General features: G+C 40.5%; 1 protein-coding gene and 1 long non-coding RNA gene across 2 annotated transcripts; one reads left to right on the top strand and one right to left on the bottom strand.

Moving 5' to 3' along the window:
* The first annotated feature begins 587 nt into the window (after positions 1–587).
* On the top strand, positions 588–5,488 carry LOC147268179 (uncharacterized). The gene is made up of 5 exons (XR_015112109.1): positions 588–638; positions 887–1,000; positions 2,158–2,238; positions 4,563–5,005; positions 5,097–5,488. It is a non-coding gene; the product is annotated as an uncharacterized LOC147268179 (long non-coding RNA).
* On the bottom strand, positions 1,898–13,706 carry LOC147268180 (myosin heavy chain, fast skeletal muscle-like). Its single transcript, XM_086199505.1, has 40 exons — positions 13,551–13,706; positions 13,088–13,303; positions 12,719–12,862; positions 12,483–12,639; positions 12,369–12,396; positions 12,167–12,278; positions 11,988–12,080; positions 11,816–11,879; positions 11,591–11,689; positions 11,348–11,451; positions 10,598–10,736; positions 10,362–10,480; positions 10,115–10,264; positions 9,795–9,965; positions 9,405–9,711; positions 8,882–8,952; positions 8,642–8,729; positions 8,451–8,568; positions 8,251–8,374; positions 8,030–8,166; positions 7,617–7,872; positions 7,275–7,517; positions 7,022–7,198; positions 6,801–6,946; positions 6,372–6,462; positions 5,851–6,240; positions 5,624–5,750; positions 5,391–5,509; positions 5,083–5,279; positions 4,811–4,994; positions 4,556–4,721; positions 4,151–4,275; positions 3,758–4,066; positions 3,475–3,678; positions 2,992–3,117; positions 2,743–2,913; positions 2,552–2,656; positions 2,344–2,439; positions 2,128–2,259; positions 1,898–2,026 (listed from the first exon to the last, which is right to left on the bottom strand). The coding sequence occupies exons 2-40, from the start codon at positions 13,289–13,291 to the stop codon at positions 2,006–2,008; spliced, it is 5,814 nt and encodes a 1,937-aa protein (XP_086055631.1). The 5' UTR covers positions 13,292–13,303; positions 13,551–13,706; the 3' UTR covers positions 1,898–2,005.
* Between the last annotated feature and the right edge of the window lie 3,037 nt (positions 13,707–16,743).

Below are 16,743 nucleotides of genomic sequence, written 5' to 3' on the forward strand. Positions count from 1 at the left end.
CCCCCCCCCCATTGCTTCAGTATCATTATTAGCTTTCACGTCATGTGACAAAATGACGCCAGATAACTTCCAGATATAATTAGTACACTTGATAAACAGGACGCAGCTCCTTTAAATCCATCTTTCTGAGAGCTCCAATTTACAGTAATTTTTTATTTAAAAATACAAGTTTTCTAATTCTGTTTTCCACGTCATGTAACCCAGTGAACTCCGTGAAGAAAAGTGTAGGGCTACTTGGGACAGTCGCTGTATCTGATTGATTTTGATGATTGTTATGTTTCTAAAAATATTTGCAATTGGGGACGAGGCTGATTGATACTCTAAATTGACCGTAGGTGTGGCTGTGAGAGTGAATGGTTGTCTGTCTATACGTGTTGGCCCTGTTGTCCAGGGTGAACCCGGACTCTCGCCCGAAGGCTGCTGGGAGCTCCAGCCCTCAAACGATCGTTAACGGTAAGCGGTAGAAAATGGAAAAAAAAATAGTGATTAGATAGCGCCGTTTTGCGACAGTTGTCAAAGCGGTGCGGTAAATTCCCCCAGACGCCGGTGTTTCCGGTTACTTATGACTGAGAAGCGGTAGGAAGTTAGACGTATCAGTGAACGCGTTCCTTCTAGCAACTGTGCTGGACATCAGTGAGGTCAGGTTTGAATGAACCGTCTATTAAAATGGATGTTTGTCAAGTTAACATTATGAAACTACAAATTTGTTTAACTCATCTTTGTGAACTCGGGTTTGGGTGATGTGGCAAACACTAGATTTAGACATTTAGATTTGTTCTACCTCATAAAATACATCAGAAATTACCACCCTCATTAAAGGTGCTCTAAGCATTGTTGCCTGACATCACTTCCGTTGATGTTTGTTGTAAACACCAAACAAAAACAGCAAGCTCGCACCTCCTTCCGTGTTCCTGTGAACGTCATGAACGCGCATCAAGTGGAAAGTGGACCTGTGCGGCGCTAAGGTCGCAAAGAAGAGTGAGCAAACTCCAACTGTTCGGTGAGTAAATTCATATTTTAAGACTTTATCTAATAGCTTTATGATATTCGGTTATGAGTTACCACTGATATATTGAAAATCATTTGAGTTTTTGTGAAAGAGACCATTTTTTTTTTGTAGAATTTGTCTGTCCTGTAATTGATGTTAGTGCTAGCTAGGACCTATAGAGTAAGCTAAGAATAACAAACTATTACATTGAAAAATGGCTTATGAGTGTCATAGCTGCGATGCTACTTGGTCTGCTTATTCCCAAATGTGTGCATGCACACGAACCCCTCATTCCCAACCATCTTGTTGGTGATTGGCTGGAACGGGGTTCGTTGTGTTTATGTACACATCCTGTGCACTCAGTGTTTGTCTGCCATTTGTGAGCCCTGTGTTTTTTCCAGAGACCGGACTTTTTCATAGTGCGTTCAGGGGGCAGGCAGCCAGCAGATCGATGGTAGATGCTTTTGATTTGAGACAAAAATGAAATTGTGCTGAAACCATGCAGCAAGGCTTGGTGCACCTTTTAATATGGATGCTTTTTACATGTCTCAAAAATGGCAATTGCTAGCTTAAAATTAGCTTTGTACTGCATTCTGCATTTACAAAACTAAAAATGGTGTTAATTTGTCACAGTCGCTGCAAAAGAAAATATGTTAATATCATAAATATGTTGAGTGTGTTTTATGGCAGTAATGTCAATTCCAACAAAAAAATTCTGTTAGCTTTTATTTAGGAAATCCATTATGACTTTAACTGATGCTATAAATAAATAAATAAATAAGTGAGCTATATGATTGAAGTCTGACTTGTAAGAATTCCTGTTTCCTTCTGATTTCCTTATTTAGTGATAGGATGAGGCCTGAAACCATTGTGCAAAAATTAAAGGAGGGACAGAAATGCTGCAGCAATCTACCATTTATTAACTTTGTTAGCATGCTTAACATGCTAGGCTAATGTTAACAAATAACAAGATCATATTGTATGACTCCTTGTTACTGCGTATCGCTGACTTTCTCATCACTCCTCTGCTTCATGGGTCTGCAACGATACAAGTGTAAAAAAAAAATTGGGTCAGATAAAGAAATTCTACACCGAACAGTTTAAGACTCACTTTAATTTGAAGGATAACGTTTTATTACCTTAATAATTTCACGACTCTTTACCCTCAGCTTGTTGACCTGGGACTCTGCGATGTCTGCCCTCTCCTGAGCCTCCTCCATCTCATGCTGGACCCTCCTGAACCTGGACAGGTGAGTGTTGGCCTGTTCCTCCTGAAAATTAGGTTACAATGAAGTCAAGACACATAGACTGAATGACAGTTCATTTCCTTGTGTTGGGTGATCCGTGGTACTCACAGATTCTTCAGACTGTCTCTTGTAGGCCTTCACTTTCAATTGCAGCTTGTCCACCAGATCCTGAAGTCTTGCGATGTTCTTCCTGTCCTCCTCAGTCTGTTGTAAATCAGGGAGGCAGACTGTTGTTGCACAAAACTAATGTCTGACTGCTGTAACTGTGGATGTTGCAGTAGCTGTATTAGTGTGGGCTGGGGGTATTTCAATGTACCTGGTATGTAAGCTCCTTTACTCTCCTCTCATATTTTCGCACACCCTTGATAGCCTCAGCGCCACGCCTCTGTTCAGCATCAAACTCACTCTCCAATTCACGGACCTTAGATGAAAGAGATTGCAGTGCTGTAAAAACCAACTGTCCTGTCATATTGTAGTTATGAATGCAGTGGTTATTATGGCACCTACTCTCGCTTCCAGTTTCTGGAGCTGCTTCTTTCCACCTTTCAAGGCCAGACTCTCAGCTTCATCCAGGCGGTGCTGCAGGTCCTTGACTGTCACCTCCAGGTTCTTCTTCATCCTCTCCAAATGAGCGCTGGTGTCCTGCTCCTTCTTCAGCTCCTCAGCCATCATGGCAGCCTGAAAGACAACAACAATGACTGCAGTAATTGCTCAAGCAAAGAAGTGAAGGACTGTATTTAACCAGTTGTGACTCACATCAGTGATGGCCTTCTTGGCCTTTTCCTCAGCATTTCTTGCTTCCTGCACGGAATCCTCCACTTCGCCTTGGATCTGAACAAGGTCTGTCTCCAACTTCTTCTTGGTGTTGATGAGGCTTGTATTCTACATGGAAAAGATAGTTGGGATTATGTAATTGTCCATCCATCTATTTTCTTCCTCTTATCCTGTTAAGGGTCACGGGGCTGGAGCCGATCCCAGCAGCTTTCAGGTGAGAGGCAAGGTTCACCCTGGACGGGTCGCGAGTCCATCACAGGGCCAACCATTCACACTCACAGCCACACGTACGGTCAATTTAGAGTATCAATCAGCCTCGTCCCCACTGGCATGTCTTTGGACTGTGGGAGGAAGCTGGAGTACCAGAGAGAACCCACACAGGCACCGTGCCACCTATATAATTGCCATTTCCCAGTATTTATACCTCATGGTTTAACTGTTGGTCTATACTTGTTAGTTCTGTACCTGAGAGTGCAGCAGCCCCACACGCTCGCTGGCATCCACCAGCTCCTGCTCAGCCACTTTGCGGCTTCTCTCTGTTTGCTCCAGAGCAACTCTCAGCTCCTCGATCTCAGCCAGCATCAGGTTGTTCCTACGCTCCACCATGGCCACCTGCTCCCTCATTTCCTCCTGACTCCTTATAGCATCATCAAGGTGCAGTTGGGCATCCTAAATGAACAATAAATGACCATTTGTAATCCATTCTTAATAATTAGGGAGCATGATACCTACAATTGTGAATATGTACCTTGAGCTGCCCCTGAACATTCCTCAGCTGTTTCTGAGCCTCAGCAGCCTGGCGGTTGGCGTGGCTCAGCTGAATCTCCATCTCATTCAGGTCTCCTTCCATCTTCTTCTTGATTCTCAGGGCATCATTCCTGCTCCTGATCTCAGCATCCAAAGTGCTCTGCATGGTTTCAATCACTCGCTGGCTGTTCCTCTTGATCTGCTCGATCTCCTCATCCTTCTCTGCTATTTTCCTGTCTATCTCACTCTTGACTTGGGTGAGCTCCAGCTGAATACGGAGAATCTTGGATTCTTCATGCTCCAGGGTAGCCTTAAGGAAAAAAAAAAAAGTGAAGAGTTGCTCCAGTATTTAAAAAGGAAAAGGTTTTATAAGCAGATCATTGTTGAAGCATACCTCTGCCTCTTCAAGTGAAGTCTGGAGTTCGGACTTCTCTGACTCAACAATCTTTTTTCCTTTCTCCAGTTCGTGAATGGTCTTTCCAGTCTCTCCTATTTGCTCAGTTAGATCAGAGATCTCCTCTGTGAGAAAAAAACAAAAACAAGAAAAAAACATTTGAGCCCTATTTATTATTCTGTTTACTCTGTGTCGGACATTTAATGCATATGTCAGACTTGTGGTTTCAGTTTGTAGTCAAGCGGAGAATAGTCTATTTGTATTGTTGATGCTAATTGAGGAAGCCTGTTAGCCCTCTGGAGGCATACTAACCCTTCAATCTTTCTCAAAGTGCAGTGCCCTGAGTGTAAAATGGGAAATCATTTTTGACATCTGTGAAAAGATTTCAAAATCAGTTTTGCTTACGTTGCAGGTTCTTGTTCTCCCTCTTCAGGGTCTCCAGTTGGTCCAGAGCTTCTTCATAGGAGTTCTTCAGTTTGAACATCTCGGTGCTGAGAGAACGGGACTCTTTTAGAGCTCCTTCCAGCTCTGCCTGGCTCTCCTCATACTTCTGCTTCCACTCGGCAAGAACCTGAAAATATAAAGACCCCCATGCTTCAGTAATTCATATTTGTGTTGCCATTGTTTAAGTAAACGAAGCATAATTTTAAAAAATCTGACCTTGTCAAAGTTCCTTTGCTTCTTGTCGAGGGCAGCAGCCAGCGCGTTGGCTCGCTCCACATCGATCATCAGATCCTCCACTTCACTGTGAAGTCTCTGTTTAGTCTTTTCCAGAGAGGCACATTTGGCGTTCGCAGCCTCCATGGATTCTTCTGCATCCTGGAGACGCTGGGCAAGCTTTTTCCTGTCAAGAAGGTATTTGATTTACAGTCTTAATGATAAATTCACGTCATTACTCGTGTGTACACAAAGATGAAATTCTAAAGTTTTACTTTGCCTCCTCGAGCTCCTCAGTGCGCTGAATGGCATCAGTCTCGTATTTGGTTCTCCACTGAGCCACCTCGCTGTTGGCCTTGGACAGAGCACGCTGCAGCTCAGCCTTGGCCTCCTGCTCCTCCTCATACTGCTCTCTGAGCAGGTCACAGTCATGGCGAGCTGACTGAACAGAGTGAGCCAGGGCGTTCTTGGCCTTGGAAAAGAAGACATTTTTCATTTGATTAACTTATCTTCAGCTTTAAAATGAAAACTCTATAAAGTTTAATTACATAAAACTGCAGTTTAGTTTGTAATGTTCGCATACCTTAACTTCCTCCTCAGTATGCCTTTTTAGCTCTTCAATCTGTTGGATGTAAGCCTGCTTGCTCCTTGTCAGCTGAGAGATCAGGGCCTCCTTTTCCTCCAGCTGGCGGCTCATTTCACCTGTTAGATGTCATTTTATCAATGTCAAACACAACGAATAAAAACTTCAACTAATCTAAATGCAAACGGGGGAAAGCTTTACATCCTGATTAAATTGAGAAACATTATCCTTACCATTTTCTGTTTGCAGCCTTGCCTTTTGTGCCCCAATGTCATTCAGTTGTCGCACATGTTCTTCATTTTTGGTTTTCATCTCACTCATGTGATCCTCAAGTGTACGGCACATTTTCTCCAGATTGGCCTAAGATTGTAAGGTTTGGGTTACATTACTAATTAAATGTTTTTACTTATGTCTGCTGACTGCAACCCCCCTCCCCCCCAAAAAAGATTTTTTTATATACCTTTGATTTTGAGACAGCCTCCATGTTGCTGCTGAGGTCATCGACCTCCATCTTGTATTCACTCTTCTCTTTCTCCAGTTTCTGTTTGACACGCTGAAGGTTGTCAATCTGCTCCCCAAGTTCTGCCACGCTGTCGGCCTGTTTCTTGCGGAGAGCTGCAGCGGTGGCCTCGTGCTGCAGGGTGGACTCTTCGAGATCACGCCGCAGCTTCTGGAACTCGGCCTCACGCTTCTTGTTCATCTCAATCTGAACGGACGTTGCGCCGCCGGCTTCTTCAAGTCTCTCACTGATCTCTTCAAGTTCCCTGGAGAGATCGGACCTCTGTTTCTCCACCTTGGCTCGGGCAGAGCGCTCAGCCTCGATCTCCTCCTCCAGCTCCTCAATACGAGCCTAATATTGACAAGTTGAAAATGAGCCAATAAGCATAGCCATGTTTTTAGCCAATATACCTCTGTTCAAAGTTCAGTACAAGTAGTTTCATCCCAAGCTCGTGGAGCCATCTGAGTTGTTCGGTTACCAACCTGAAGTTCCTTGATCTTTTTCTGAAGTTGAGAGCTGAGTGATTGCTCATCCTCAATCTTGCTTAGTATCTGGCTCATTTCAAAGTCCTTCCTGTGTAGTGAAATGATTAAAAATTTAAAAAAAAAAAATAGATACAATACTGATGTAACTGATGAACAAAAAAATACTGATTTATTTTTTTGACCATCATTTGTTCATCTAAAGACAGTGGTAAAATAACAATTGTAGCATTATTCTCACATAATTTTAAAAATACAGTTTGAATTAATGTAATTAATAATGTAATCATCTAACTATACACAACCGCAGCAGTACTGCCCTATTTCCAGTGTAAATATGGGTATTAAACCACAGTATATACCTTAGCTGCTGGATCCTATCACTTTTGCTGGGAAAAACACGTTTTTAAACTGATTGAGTTCGCTCACTTCTTGAGTTTCTCCTCAGCCTGCTGCTTGTCATTCTCAAGATCCATGATGGTTTCATGGGCCAGCTTAAGATCTCCCTCCAGCTTCCTCTTGGCTCTCTCAAGATCCATGCGAAGCTTCTTTTCTTGCTCCAGGGAACCTTCAAGCTATTTTAATCAAGAAAAGTCATTGTTATTTAATTTGTTTTAACAGGGAGTGAAATTAGAGTGTCTTCTACATACATCATCCACTTGCTGCTCCAGCTTGGTCTTGGCCTTCGTCAGAGTGTTGACTTTGTCTTCCTCTGCCTGAAGGTCATCAAGGGTCTGTTGATGGGCCTCTTGGAGGGCTTTCTTCTCCTTGCTCAGCTTGGCAATCGTCTCATCTTGAGAAGCCATCTCTTCAACCAGGTTTTTAACCTACATTGGCAACATTTCAAAGGGTTTCAGTACCTTTCAAAGAGGAAATTTAAGTTTTTCTGTTGAATCTACCAACCTTGTTCTCGGTGGCATGCTTCTCCTTCTCTACTTTGGCCAGGGTAAGCTCCAAGTCATCGATGTCTTTCTTCAGCTCTGAGCACTCGTCCTCCAGCTTCCTCTTCTTTGCAGTCAGCTCAGCATTGATTTCCTCCTCATCCTCCAGTCTCTCAGCTGTCTCTTTGACTTTAGCTTCAAGCTGGATCTTTGCTTTAATGAGCCCCTCGCACCTTTCCTCTGCGTCAGCAAGGTTTTCACCCTCCTATATTCACAATTACATGCAATTAAAAAGCTATTTAAATAAATGTAAGAAAAAGAATTTGATCTCCAAAAAACAATTCACTCTCTCTATGTAACGTACAGACTGGATTTGCAGCTGCAGGTCATTCTTCTCCTGCAGCAGAGAAACCATCTTCTCCTCCAGTTCTTTCTTCTTTGCCAGAGCTTTTGTGAGGTCCTCCTTTGTTTTTTCAAAGTCCTCTTTCATTTGGGCCATCTCTTTTTCAGTCTCAGCACTCTTCAGCAGAGGCTTGATCTTGAAATAAAGCTTCATCCATGGCCATGTTTTGACATTCATGAATGAGCGGATGTTGTACTGGATGGAGTAAATAGCCTCCCTAGGGATAGACATAACAGACAATAAAAACATGTACTTTGATGTTGGAAACTGTATTGAATAGATGGATATACACCATGTTGAAACAGTTGTTTTGCCAAGAAATCTACAGTTGTAAAGATTTCCTTTTGAGGTATGAAGCTTAAGATCTGCTTTACCTCCTTTCCATCATCTTGACAAACTCCCTTCTCATAACGTAACCCCTACAGAGAGCTTGTGTCATGGTCACCAGGATTGCAAGTTTTTCATCACGCATCTCCTCCAGGAGACCTAGCAGACCAGCCTTAAAGAACACCTGAAAGATAGTATTAACATGCATTGACATTATTCACCCCGGAAAGCTTCGCATTCATGCCCACACCTATCTCAGACAGATTACCTTTGTGTGTCCAAATTTGTATTGAGAATGATCAACATTGATAGAGCCCAGTAGTTTCTCAGAGGCCTTTTTGTTGTCAATGAATTGTCCCTCAGGAATGACACTGGCATTCAATACTTTGTATCTGATCAGGGGAAATTGATGGTTAATTAAAAAGTTAATTGTGTAAGTGTCAAAAATGTGCAGAATCCTAGATTTACCTTTGCTTGAAGTCACCATAGAGGATTCTGCTGGGAAATCCTTTTCTGCAGATTCTGATGCCTTCCAGCACACCGTTACATCTCAGCTGATGGATGACCAGGTGGTTCTCCATCAGACCTTGAAGAAAGTAAAAATGTAATCTTGCTTCGCTTAATCACAATCATCTTAAATGCATGAAAGTCATGCTTACCTGGAGTCTTTGATTCATTTGGAATCAAACAACGTACAAAATGAGGATGAGTGCTTCTCAAGTTGGTCATCAACTTGCCCAAATTCTCCTGAAATACGGGACAAGACAATTTCTCATGTTTAATGCTACAAGGCCTATTAATCCGAGTGATGGTAGAATTTAGGTATACAATTTTTTTATTGTGGTTATGTCATGGGGCAGTTTTGATCAATTAAAATTAAAGACAGTTGAGATGTTTACCCTGAACAGAGCGGATACAGTCTGGAAGGACCCGCCCTTTTTCTTTCCAGCTTTCTTTCCACCACCCTCACCTGAAATGTGAAAAAAAATACATTTTTGAATTATTAAAATTATTTAACATGTATTCTCTTGAGCAATATGTAATGAAATTGACCAAAATGTTATGAAAATGTCAAATCAAAATTCCATATGTAAATGTCACAAGATGTAGGCGCTAAAATGTAGGTACCATACTATTTAATTTCCACAAATCTCTATTCTAAATTCATACCAAAATAATAAATCAAAGTCTGGTGAAAATAAGATATGATGCCCCCACACAAATTCACAGTTACTGCTGCCATTTTGCATATTATTGTTATTATCTATATTTCCAGTATCTTTTACATGTATGATACCTTTAAAATTTTTGGTATCATAGTAACTGTGCTGGGCAATTTTAAGAGATTTGGGCATTGACTTGATAAGGAGGAACTTATTCTTGTGAAATCTTTCCTCCGTGTTTTGAATGTACGACCCTCACCCTCCGCTCCAGCATGTGTCGCATAGAGGTGAGCCAGCAGTTTGGCTGCAGACTTCTGGTAGAGCTGAACAACTGAGTCATTCAGGGGGTCTTTGTTCTTGTCCAGCCAGCCGCTGACATTGTAATCAACAGTACCGGCATAGTGGACCAGGGCGAAGTGGGCCTCAGCTTTGCCTTTGGCTGGCTTTGGTTTCTGGAAGGGGGCACTTTTGCCAATATGCTGGTCATAGAGCTTGTTCTTGAAGGTCATGTCTGTGGCCTTTGGGAACATGCACTCCTCTTCAAGGATGGAGAAGATGCCCATTGGCTGTTGTGAAAAAGATTAATTGTTACTGAAAATAAAATTCCTTTTAACCATCTGTGTATGCAAGAGTTGAAAATGGGACTCACCTTCTCAATAAGCTCAATGCAGGCAGCCAAGTCCATGCCAAAGTCAATGAACTCCCATTCAATTCCTTCTTTCTTGTACTCTTCTTGCTCCAGGACAAACATGTGGTGGTTGAAAAACTGTTGCAGTTTTTCATTGGTGAAGTTGATGCACAGCTGCTCCAAGCTGTTGAACTAAAGAAATGAATGTATCAGAGGTTAGCGAGGGTCTTATAGTCTACATGATTTGGACCGTTAGCTTGGATGTACATGAGAAATTGACTTTGGATTGTGTGGTGTTTTGTAATCATTTAAGTATAAGAGTTTGGCCCAAGCATACTTACATCAAAAATTTCAAAGCCGGCAATATCCAAGACGCCGATGAAATAGCTTCTGGCCTGCTTAGTATCCAGCATCTCATTGATTCTGACCACCATCCACAAGAACATTTTCTCATAGACAGACTTGCAGAGAGCCATGACAGAATTGTGAACCTTAAAAGGTATAGGGGGAAGAAAATGTGAACATTTGAAACAGTCTCTTAAATGTGATAACTGTATTTTTTTCTATGTTCTTGTTGACACCATATACCTGAGGGACAGTTTGACCCTTGGTCACATACTCATTCCCAACTTTCACTCTGGGGTAACAAAGTGCTTTTAGCAAATCTGCAGAGTTCAGACCCATGAGGTAGGCAATTTTATCGGCCACTAGAAAGAGTGATAAATCATAGTTAAAAAGCAGCATTCGGACAAGGCTTTTTTAGTTGTTGCCTAAGTTGTCTAAAAGATGCTTATGCTTCAAGGTTCATTGTCTTGGATTCATACCCTCGGTGCCATCAGGTTCGGCCTGCTCCTCTCTCTGCTTCTGCTTGAACTTCATGTTTCCATGATGCATCACAGCTCCAGTCAGTTTATACATGCTTGCCTTTTCCTCTGCATTGAAGCCCAAAATGTCGATTGCAGTCTGCATATAGAGCATATGTTTGATCAGTGTGAATGGTAACATTAAATCCTTTTTTTTACCTGAAGCTTTTACCACATAAATTGCCCAAATGTGAACAAATCTGAATTACAATTCACTTTTCCTGGAACAGTTAATCAATGCTAAAGATGAAATTCCTTTTATGTTGGACAAATCATTGCTGCAGTCATTGTTAAAACTTTTTCAACCTCTCCTCACACGTTTGCAAAATGTATTTCAATTTAGGTAATAAGGTTGGAATTCATTTTCTGTGTAGACTCTATATAGACGAGAGACTCTACACAGGATGTTGAGGGTTTTTTTTTTTTCCAGTATAATACAATGTAATACAACTCTACCAAAAATTAAAGACTCAACGTTTTCCATTAAGTTAAATCAGTCCTTCATTGTTAAAGTGTTCTAAAAAAAAAAATCTAAATAAAAAAAACCAAAAAATTTAATAAGCTTCAGAAAAGTACGGGAGGATTTATTGCAGGGTTAATTGTTCTGGATACCATGTAAATATTGCAAACATTTTCTACCAAATTAACTGGCAACTAAGCAGAGGTAATGAAAATGGTTCTCAAAAGTGTGCGCATTGTGCATTTACTCACATCAGTAGCGATGAATTCTTCGACGTCATTGATGCTCTTCACAGTGATTTCACCTTGACTGATCATTGGATAGTCGTATGGATTTTTGGTGATCAGGAGTGCCTCTGAAGAAGAAGGGAAAATTATAATGTGTACACACACACACACACACACACACACACACACACACACACACACACAAGAATATATATAATCTCTAATAAGGCACTGCTGTTGCAGTGTAAGAATCCACTAATCCCATACCTATTAGTTCAGGTTTGTGGCCTGTCATGAGCTGATAGAAGATGTGGTAGCTCCTCTCAGCAGACAGCTGGAACGTAACTCGAGACTTCTCCAGCAGATCTGTATGGATTTAAGGGGTGAAAAAATAAAATGGACAAAAATAAACTACAATGTCCCTTGAAGCACAGCTGAATGATTGGACAATATTATCAACAAGACAATGCAACATAGTGTAAAAAATCTTACATGTTTCTATATCAGCTGAGGCCAGTTTTCCAGTTGATCCGAAATGAATTCTGATAAATTTACCCTAAACCGAAGAAGATTAATATTTGGATTAAAACTCAGTAATAGTGAAAGTTTGATGTCTCAAAATAATCTTTGCAAAACAAAGAGTAATCCAAAGAAAAAAACTTACGAAACGTGAAGAGTTGTCATTCCTCACAGTCTTGGCATTACCATAAGCTTCTAGCAGAGGGTTTGCTGCAATGATTTGATCCTCCAGTGATCCCTAGAGGAACAAAACGTTGACAATTCCACAATACACTGCTTTTTCTGATACCAGATATCTAAATATTTACATCCAAAAACTCTTACCTGCATCTTGCCAGGAACCTGCTCGGTTTTCTTCCCTCCAGCCACTGCGATTGTCGCAAAGTACTGGATGACACGTTTAGTGTTGACAGTTTTTCCTGCACCGGATTCTCCGCTGGGTTGGAGGACGTGTTTATAGATATTGTTAAATATCATTGATGTGATGCTTTCGAAACATAGATTAGAAAAAGTACTGGGCACTTACGTAATCAGGATTGACTGGTTCTCTCTATCTGTAAGATGGCAAAAACATGAACAACAGTTAGTCTGGCTGATGCACTTTTGGAACACCGGATTGATTAGAACATGTTTTATATACCTTGGAGCATGAACTGATAGGCGTTATCAGAGATGGAGAAGATGTGGGGTGGAGCCTCAATCCTCTTCTTGCCTCTGTATCCTGCTACAACCACGGCGTCGTACACTGGGAGCCACTTGTAGGGGTTCACAGTGACGCAGAACAAACCTGAGTAGGTCTGTAACAGACACATGGCGATAGCAGTGAGTATGTGTGTGAGAGTTGGCGAAGGAAGTAATCTTCTCAAGAAAACTCACGTAGATCATCCATGCTGCATAGCGCTCTTTGAGGTTATACAGCACAGCGGGCTCACTGAGGTGGGTCATCATGGCCATGTCCTCAATCTTATCGAACTTCGGAGGGTTCATTGGGAAGATTTCATCTTCTTTCACAGTGATGCTCTTAAAGAGATGTAGGAGGTTAGTACTGTCAAACAGTTTACAAAATTCTTTGCGAATCACCAGACATTCTTTTTTCAGTTTAAAATGCTGAAGGGAATAGTGAGTTAATGAAAAGGACACTCCAGCCCATTGTTTAAACTTGCATGTTTGAATGCATGTAAACCTTCATCAAGAAAGCTTTAAATATGAACAGTTTTTAAATGTTTTAATTTCATGCATTCATACCTTTCCACCGAGGGTTTCCACGGTGGCTTTGCCCCCCTCTTTCTTCGTAAGTTTTCCCTTGAGGTACATCTCAGTGGGTTCAGTCACAAAGTACGCTGTTTTAGCATCAAAGGGAGTGTTTTGAGCTTCAATTCTCTCCCTTTCAGGCTTCCGGAGGTAAACGGCCGCCGGGCCAAAACACTCCATTTCCGGGTCCAGGCTCATGATGACCCTTTACTACAAATAAGAAAATGAGACGAAACGTGATTTAAGTTTAAAAGCAGTGACTTGTATTGTGACTACTATATCTGTTACATTGATGTCCTGCACCGGTTAAATGCAGGAAATTAATGAAATACTGTTCACTAGCTGAAGCTGAATAATGGCAAGATTATGACGCTCATTGTGACTTTGTGTATACCACTGGAAATTAAAATCCTCTCTGAAACTAAGTCTTGGATGACAAATTCATGGCCTAATTTACCTTGGAGGACACCGACTGAGGAGAGGTTTTTCTTGGAGACTTAAGCGCAGACTTCTGAAAAACAATAGATGTGTACATCAAGGGTCACAAAAGTGTTTACTGAAACTTGCTTTTATAATCCGTTCATAATCAGTGAAGGAAATGAAAACACTACTGTCAACAGATTTAAGTCTCACTGAAGTGTGTGAGCGGTCATATAAATACTTCTTTTTTAATGCTGTCAGTTATTAGATAGAAATGATGTTGTGGCAGCATCACCGACATATTGTTAAAAACATCTTTACCAGAGCACTTGCATGACTCTAAATATACTGGAGCGACTGGGTGACCTACCTTTGCTGGGTGTCTGTCCTTGGTGGATGCTCGCTCTTCCTTTTATACGCAGCTCATCACACGTATCCCGCTCTATTTGGTCATGTTGTCTGGCATTATGCTTATGCGGTACTTCTTACCTCCAGCTGTCATATTAGACAGTTAAAGTGTCTTCATGTTGGATTACTGACAGTGTTTGAATTTGTCCCAGTATAGTATCGTTAAGAGTGGTGTGTATATCACATCTTTGTTATTCCTGTAATTGTCATCAAAAAATAATTAAGACAGCATTGGCTTGAGCGTTTTTGCAGATGGTAGCAAGACTTTAAAATATCTGTACGTTGGGATTTTTTTTGAGCAAGAAAACTTCCTATGCGATGTGATAGTTTTGCTTATGGATTAAAGCTTATCTGCAAACAGAATGAACTTGGTGCAATTATTCTTAAGGTTAAGTCAGCAGTCAGACAGGCCAAAGGAGTGACTAATGCATCTTTTTAGTGCCTGCTGGCTCAACATGCTATGCCTTGGAGAAGCTTTAAAATGTCACTGATATACGGTGTCAAAGTCCTTACAAGTTAGGAATGATTAAAAAATGAAATCAGCGCCAAAGAGCTTTGAAGAAAAGGAAAGATTGCCAGGGGATTATTTCTCACAACAGTGCCAGCAGCTATTCTTATTCCTCCCCTCAAGGGATACACAAGGGGGGCTGAGACAATCCTTAAAAGTAGTAGGACTGAGTGATGGATTCCAGCTGGAGGTCCTTTAAAATAGATGTTTTGTCTTGTGTATATTAAAGTTCAGTATGCTCTCTCTCCCCCTTTTTTTTAAATATTGATTTAAAAGCATGTAGTATGTGAGGACACAGAGGCAAGTATACCTGGAGCCAAAGGTTTTTGTGAAGAATATTCTGAACACAGCTGGCACACTGAAGTGTTGAGGTTACCATGGGGAAAGGATCTACTTACATCAGTGAAAAAGAAGAAGAAATTCTGAAGCGGTTACCCACAGGATATAATGAGCTTCTGTCTTCAATGAATATGTGTTACACGATAGCTCCTCTGAAATCTACTGTCATATTATTGCAAAACTCAAATATAGCAGCAGGCTTGTGTTGATGCTCGCGCCAAATGCCACATGCTCAAGAGGCTTCGTCTGTTTTTATGGCCTTTTGATCTTCCCCTGACAGTTTCTTCATTTGTCAAGCAGCAACAACTGTGTGCAGGATAACAAACCAAGGTGAGTGTTGAGTAACATTCCAGCTGGCCACAAAGAGCATCAATGTTTTATAGACGGTCACAGTAACATCCAGATTAGCCCGCTATTAATTGAGTTTTGTCTCGTTATCTTCTATCCATCTGCATTATTCTTCAATTTGAATTCTGCTTAAATTTCAGCTTTTGATTGTCAGATGTTTGTTAACCCTAACCCCCTAACCCTAACCCCTGCATTTATTTATTATTTAATGCATCCTTTTGTACCGTACTGCCCTTGATTGACACTATTAATTATATTGCTTATTATATTTAATATATACTCCTCTTCATAATAACAATAAAATAAGAATAAATAAATCTGAATTCTACAGAAGAGTTTTTATCCGTAAAAACTAATTACAGTTTGATTTTTTATAGATAATTAAAACCATTTGTTGGTTCATAGAATGGAATTGCACAAGTCAAACTCTAACTGTTCAAACTTCTGAATGTGTGTTCTATTTATGTTGTCCTATAGCTGCCCTGCTGCCATTCATACTGAAGGTTGTAATATTGTCTTGCAGTCTTGCAGAGCATACTAGCATGAAGCTGTCCTGAAATACTATACCGAGAACTCACGGCTACTATTATTGTTTATCAAATCATCTTCTTTTTTTTAATTGATGAAGTTTTAATTTCGGCTCCTTAACAAGTTTCACATTTTGGCTTCTGACCAATTGTTATTTGATGATACTTGATATTTGTTGATTTCAAGCAATTGCAAACATTTTATACTAAAAATTGAAACTGAAGCACCTCCAAATGCATGTGTTAAGTGGGTTTCTTTGGTCGCAAGAATGTGTGTAAATGTGTGTGTATTAGTGTTGATGGGGAGAATCAGTGGCGTCTTCTGAACACCAGAGGGGGGCCTCATAGCTCAAGTGCAAAGACACTTCTAATGTTACCAGCTTCTGCCATTATCATCCTCTGACCCCCATCACTCAAAATAAGTATGGAAACTATCACCTATGCTAAGTGATTTACACTCTTAAAAAAATAAAAACAGTGTTAAAAATATCAATTTTTGTTTTTTTCTTAACATTTTCCTGTGGGAGTTCAGAAGATGGTGAGACTCTCAAGGCGGTTTATCGCAACCCTCTTCAAACATGGTATGATTCTTACACAAATCTAGATGTTTGCTTATGATTTTACATTCATGTTTCAAAGTAACTATTTAACAGCAACTTGGCCTACTTTCATTTTAAATGTGTTTCATATTCCTTTTTTGTTTCATTTAGTCAGAATTTAAATTCATGAATATTGCATGAATTCACAGATCATACCAGATCAAAGTAAAATGCAGAGTTAGTTATTGTGTAAATATGTGGGTTAAAAAACATTTTAAGTGGTCCCATACCTGAGTAGATGTCGTATATGATAATTGGGTCTGTAGAAACAATATATTTTATATATTATATATACATTATGTTCTGTTGAATGCCCCTGCTTGGGCTTACAAGAGCATAGTCATTTATCATCATTTTGGAACAAAGTCAGTCCCTGAAAGTGGGAAAACCAGAATTGTACTATTTGTAATGATAGTTATTGCAGATGCAGAGGAGTAGATGTTTCCCCCAGACTGAAATTAGTGAACGCATGCACTTCAGAATTTTCTGGAAAGTTACTGC

The sequence above is a fragment of the Aulostomus chinensis genome, chromosome 3 (genome assembly GCF_037954235.1).
Source record: "Aulostomus chinensis isolate RoL2024-O1b breed Wild chromosome 3, RoL_Achi_v1.0, whole genome shotgun sequence".
NCBI lineage: Eukaryota > Metazoa > Chordata > Actinopteri > Syngnathiformes > Aulostomidae > Aulostomus > Aulostomus chinensis.

Coding starts and splice junctions, on each gene's coding strand:
- LOC147268180 (XM_086199505.1), bottom strand. CDS start 13,291: ATGAGCCTGGACCCGGAAATGGAGTGTTTTGGCCCGGCGGCCGTTTAC. Junction 9,966..10,114: donor CCGGCTTTGAAATTTTTGAT/GTAAGTATGCTT, acceptor TCATTTCTTTAG/TTCAACAGCTTGGAGCAGCT. Junction 6,463..6,800: donor GCTGAGGAGAAACTCAAGAA/GTGAGCGAACTC, acceptor TTCACTACACAG/GAAGGACTTTGAAATGAGCC.